The sequence below is a fragment of the Arctopsyche grandis genome, chromosome 1 (assembly GCF_051622035.1).
Source record: "Arctopsyche grandis isolate Sample6627 chromosome 1, ASM5162203v2, whole genome shotgun sequence".
NCBI classification, from domain to species: Eukaryota; Metazoa; Arthropoda; class Insecta; order Trichoptera; family Hydropsychidae; genus Arctopsyche; species Arctopsyche grandis.
The window spans coordinates 17,551,953-17,557,305 of record NC_135355.1 but is presented as its reverse complement, the minus strand read 5'-3'; the positions used below and the strand labels follow the sequence as shown (position 1 = coordinate 17,557,305).

The 5,353-nt window shown below is 32.9% G+C and overlaps 1 protein-coding gene across 1 annotated transcript; it reads left to right on the top strand.

The window, feature by feature from the left end:
• Positions 1-2,556: 2,556 nt before the first annotated feature.
• On the top strand, positions 2,557-4,767 carry MED30 (Mediator complex subunit 30). The gene is made up of 6 exons (XM_077430774.1): positions 2,557-2,788; positions 3,391-3,509; positions 3,596-3,942; positions 4,060-4,132; positions 4,209-4,349; positions 4,447-4,767. The coding sequence occupies exons 1-6, from the start codon at positions 2,644-2,646 to the stop codon at positions 4,672-4,674; spliced, it is 1,053 nt and encodes a 350-aa protein (XP_077286900.1). The 5' UTR covers positions 2,557-2,643; the 3' UTR covers positions 4,675-4,767.
• Positions 4,768-5,353: the final 586 nt, after the last annotated feature.

Genomic DNA, 5,353 nt, shown 5'->3' with positions numbered 1-5,353 from the left:
CACACACACACACACACACACACACACACACACACACACACACACACACACACACACACACACTGAAATTATGTAGTGCATGCCAGGAGTCAAAGGGGGCCCACCCAGGGTTAAAAAAAATTGTCCCCCCCCACCCATATAACAAAATTTAATTCTTTCCATCACGCTAAAAATCAAGGGCAAAAAATAAATAAAATTTTCAAAAATGGGAATAAACAGATTTAGGTACAAGAAAAACGGCAAAAGTAAAATAGATCCATAAATTACATTGTATGTTTCGTTTTAACCCTTGTCCTAGGTAAATAGAATGCATCATAAAATAATGCGGCATAAAAGCGGCTTTAACTTTCTGGAGAAAACAATCACAGACGTCATTTAAGCTTTTTCTTGGGGGGGGGGGGGCAGGCAAAGATTGGTCAAATTGAATTTTTTTTCAAAAAATCTTTTTTTTATCGGAATAAAAATGGAAAATATTCTTTGCAATATGAAAAAAATAAGATTATTTTTGAAAAATCAATTATAAAAAAATAATCACAGACGTCATTTCAGCTTTTTCTTGGGGGGGGGGGCAGGCAAAGATTGGTCAAATTGAATTTTTTTTCAAAAAATCTTTTTTTTATCGGAATAAAAATGGAAAATATTCTTTGCAATATGAAAAAAATAAGATTATTTTTGAAAAATCAATTATAAAAAAATATTATGCAAAAAGCGAAAAAAGCGCAAAAAGCGAAAATTTTTTTCCAAAAATCTTCACATTTCGTGAACACCCGTAAACCGAAAGTGACAGTTTACTCCTGTTGGCAGTTTACCGGATTTTTCTTCCACTATTTTAATCGACCCTTTAAATATGTCTGCTCTTCACGATTTTATGTGTGATGTGATGAAAATATAATAAAAAAAATCATCAAATTTAATTAACCAGAAGTGGAATTTTTTCCTCTTAAAAAAGTCAAAAAAAATATTTACCACACCCCTGAACGTATCAAGCTGAAAATTTATATTTGTATTCTTTATGTACTAAAGGTTTTGGTCAGAAAGCAATTTTATTAAATAACTAAAACTTTTTTTGGACCGAATTCGTTACACATGAAGTTTAAATCCATCTCATTCGTTGTTTTGTGAGAGAATGGACGTCTGCAAATAAATAAAATAAAAATACGAGAAATAAAATCATTTGTGATTGAACCGATTCAGTAAAATATTAATTTAAAATCTTTCTTGAAAACAAAAAATATACGAACTTTCGGAAAATAAACGTTACACATCTGTTTTTGAGACAAAATAAAGTAAAGGGGACCTTCCTAACGATTCGCTCCATAGGATGAACAATCTCTAAGAATTTTACCCAAGGCATACCACTTAAAAACCAAAATATACTTGCTTTAAAATAATAATTTTTTTTTCAAAGCACATAGCAGCGATTATTTTATTATTTACCCAAAAGGAACATACATAAGAAATAAACGTAGCATTCACAGATCCATAGTGTCTCATTAATCATTAAATTCATAATGTTTTCTAAATTCACACTATTCCTTAATTTAGAGGGGCGAGCGTGTGACCAGTTTTCTCGTGACCAGTTTTAGGGTGTGACCAGTTTTCTCGTGACCAGTTTTAGTGTGATGGTTGATCACGTGTGACCGATCTAGAGCGACCGGTTGTCCTGTGACTGGTTCACATATGACTAGTAGTCCGTTTACCGATATAATGATGTGTTTGCTTTCGCATTCAGTTCCACACACGCGGCATGAAAAAAATCCAAATCGAAACAGATAGTGGACCATTAGGAGAGTGGGAATGGATATTAGTGGGGTTGCGGGGAAGGTGTGTGTGAGCGCGAGTTCAGCATCGGAGTGGGGATGGAGAAGAGCGGGGATGTGACGTGGGGTGACGCGATGCGTATCGGCGACGCACTATCATCCAACTGTCAAAAATTACCTATTCTCAATCAAAAAATTAGTCATACTGAGATTTCAGTTTTTTTACTAACCATATATGAAATATAATATTGATAAATTTTTTGATTAAAACTGATATTTTAACATTATACTTACATATGCTAAATTTTATTATTTTTTTCCTTTAATAATGAAATTAACTTATTTTTGAAAACTGATATTCATTTTTTTGGCTCTGGCGTTTGAATTTCTGTATAAATGTTATATTTGAGCTGTTCATGAGAACATGCATATCTGCTCTTTTATTTGAACATACTTTCGGGAACGGGTAGGGAACATATGGAAGCTGAAATGTCGAAAAAACGTGGGAATTTCTTAAAATAGTTCGCTCACTAAAATTTCATTCCCATATGTGGGAGAGGGGAATTTACTCTATTTGTCATTTTCCGGTCATCATTGGTCAGCTTATTTGTAGTGAATTGGATCACTATCAGTGGCGTAAAACTAAATACTCAGAAATGTAGAGTTTTTATTTTTTAACTTTCGCAAGTGGCCAATGACTGCAATGTTTCCCCTATTTATAAATTTTTTAACCAAACTGTATGTATTTATTTCGAATTATAAGAGAAGATTTTGAAATAGCGGATTACAATGATTTGTTTTAGCCGTTGGCAGCAGTGAAATTAGGTTCGGTGACAGCGTGACAGTTAGGTTCGGTGTTTGCTGTTGGGTGTAAAGTAACGCCATGTCGGGTGGCGGAGTCCCTTTTGGGGGTGCATTCGGGGGGGGCGGCGGAGCACCTGGGGGCCCCCCGCAACCTCCCACCGCCCCCATGCGCTCCCCTTTCGCCACGGCACCGCAGCAAACGGGTATACCGCCACAACTTGCAGGTTCATATACACTCACATCAATAATACTGTAACGATTTAGATGCGTATACTATAACCCCCTTTACGGAGCTATCCATTTATTACATTTAATAATACTTTTCATTCACAATTTAACCTTACAATAGAAGCTGTGCCACAACAAAACTTTTCTATGATATTATCATGTTAGAATTAGACGTGTTAGTTACAGCTCGTTTGTATTCATCAACGGCAACTCAAATGCATTTTTAAAAACTGTCAAAAGAAGTGTTAACAATATTTCAAATTAATAAATATTCTTAAATATCGAAATAATCATTTGGTATATTAATTTTGTCACTTAATTTACTCCACTTTTTCTTATATATATATTTGACGTTGATAATATAATATTAGCGCTTTGGCACAGGAAATCCATGTTATATTCTAAATAATTTTAAAACTAAGGGTTTATGCACATTAGACGCTCACTTCACTTAATATTTCTTTAATTTTGTACAAACCAATTCAAAATATAATATTTTAATCAAATTGTAATATAAAAATGATACTTGGATAGAAGCGAAAAAGATAATTGCCGAGTTCTATAAAATTAAATCGTAAGTATTTTTTTACAATTTCAGGAATGATTAATGGTCAAATGTCGACTTCCACTAATATGGTTGGTATGGGTACACAAATGGGTCAGCCATATGCACCTAATATACAAAATCAGCTCAACATGTCTGGTATGCCAGCTCAGGTATTTTTATTGCTTTATTTATTTTTATTATATTGCGTTTAGAAACTTATGTTTTTCATTTGAAAATTTAATATCTACTTATTCAGGGAATGGCTGTTGGCAATTCAGCTCCCTCACCAAATCAAGGAATGGGAGCAATGAATATGGGCACGTCAATGACAACGAATACTAACATGGCAGGAGCGATGATGGGTCCCGCAATGGGTTCGGTTATGACCAGTACCAGTATGGGTACAAATATGGGTATCTCTACCCCAGGAATTCCTAGTAATGCTATGACAACTATGCCTCTTGGAAATATTCAGCAGAATGCGAGCAACATTGGTACATCGCCAAATTTGCCGACAAATCAAAACCTCACTATGCCAGCTCCGATCGCTATAATCAATCAACCACAACCTAACAAGGAATTTAATACAGCTTCTCTTTGCCGGTTAATATGCTGAATGTCTTTCTATGCTTTAACATTTTCATTAAAATATTCAAATGAAGGCTATTCTTACTATGTATGTACGTGTATGTTTCTAAAAATAGTATTTTTCAAGTACAGATTTGGCCAAGAAACTGTTCAAGATATTGTAAGTCGAACGCAAGAAGTTTTTCAAACATTAAAAGCTATACAGGTATGTATACATGTATTTAAAATTGATATAAAGTAATTTATATGTGTCATGATAACAATTAGTATTTTATATTCAGCCACCACATGGCACAGCTCAAAGTTTGAATACAAGCAACGAAAAAAAAGCTAAAATTCAAGAGCAACTCAGGACAATACGACTTCTGTTTAAGAGACTTAGACTCATCTATGAGAAATGTAATGAAAATTGTCAAGTTCCTGTGAGTTGCGTGATATATTTTCAAACATCATCTATGACAATGATTCAACTATAATATTGTTTTATTCCATTTGTATATAATATTCTTTTATTTCTAGGGAATGGAATATACTCACATTGAAAGTCTAATACCACTGAAAGAGGAATATGAACACAAAACTATTGATGAAAAGAAGACTTCTGAAACGTATAAAATGGTATGTGATGAAAACAAGGAGTTGACTAGTCAGGTTGTGGATAAAAATAAACAATTAAAAGAAGTGATAAATAATTTACGGACTATAATTTGGGAAATAAATGTGATGCTTACAATGAGAAGATCTTAAATACAATTTTTTTATTTTGTGTGATAATTTTATTGTATATATTCCATATTGCATAATTTTAATGATAAATATAAACAATAGTGACCTTATTTATTTTTGTTTTTTATATACGTATGTATTTCCAATTTCGGAATTACTTTTTTAGGCTACTGGATAACCAAATATTTCATCCAAATACTATCAAAACTATTTTAAAAATACTTATAAATAACTATATGTAATATAATATAAACATAAAAATATGAAAAAATTACTTAATGACTTGATATCAGGCACAATATTGGTAAGTTGCATTCTACAAAATATCTGGTGTGGCGTCGAGCCTGTTCCTGCATTTCGACTTCGTTGCAGCATAAAAAGAAAATCCCGCTTCGCATAAATAGGTTGTAGAAAACGGAAGTAAAACAATCATAAAATGCTTTGAAAAATTGGGGTAGTCTTCTGACAAACTCACCCAGAAATCACTTAAGGCTGATCTTTGTAATTTTGTTTCAAATCAATTAGATGTTCATGGTCACTTGCGCTTAAGCCAACTGGTTTAGCTGTCACGGAAAATGGATTACGATCCCAGGAATCGTCCTTACTAGTTTTCGGAAAATATTGCAAGAGTTGTTTTCAAGTTATATAGGTGTTCTAAAAATTTAAATACTTTAAAATTTAATTCATTAAAAACATTCAT

What these genes read in the sequence shown, in the direction of transcription:
- MED30 (XM_077430774.1), top strand. Translation starts at nt 2,644, where the DNA reads ATGTCGGGTGGCGGAGTCCCTTTTGGGGGTGCATTCGGGGGGGGCGGC. An exon ending in AAACATTAAAAGCTATACAG is followed by an intron (nt 4,133 to 4,208) that starts GTATGTATACAT and finishes TTTTATATTCAG; the next exon opens with CCACCACATGGCACAGCTCA. An exon ending in ATGAAAATTGTCAAGTTCCT is followed by an intron (nt 4,350 to 4,446) that starts GTGAGTTGCGTG and finishes TTTTATTTCTAG; the next exon opens with GGAATGGAATATACTCACAT.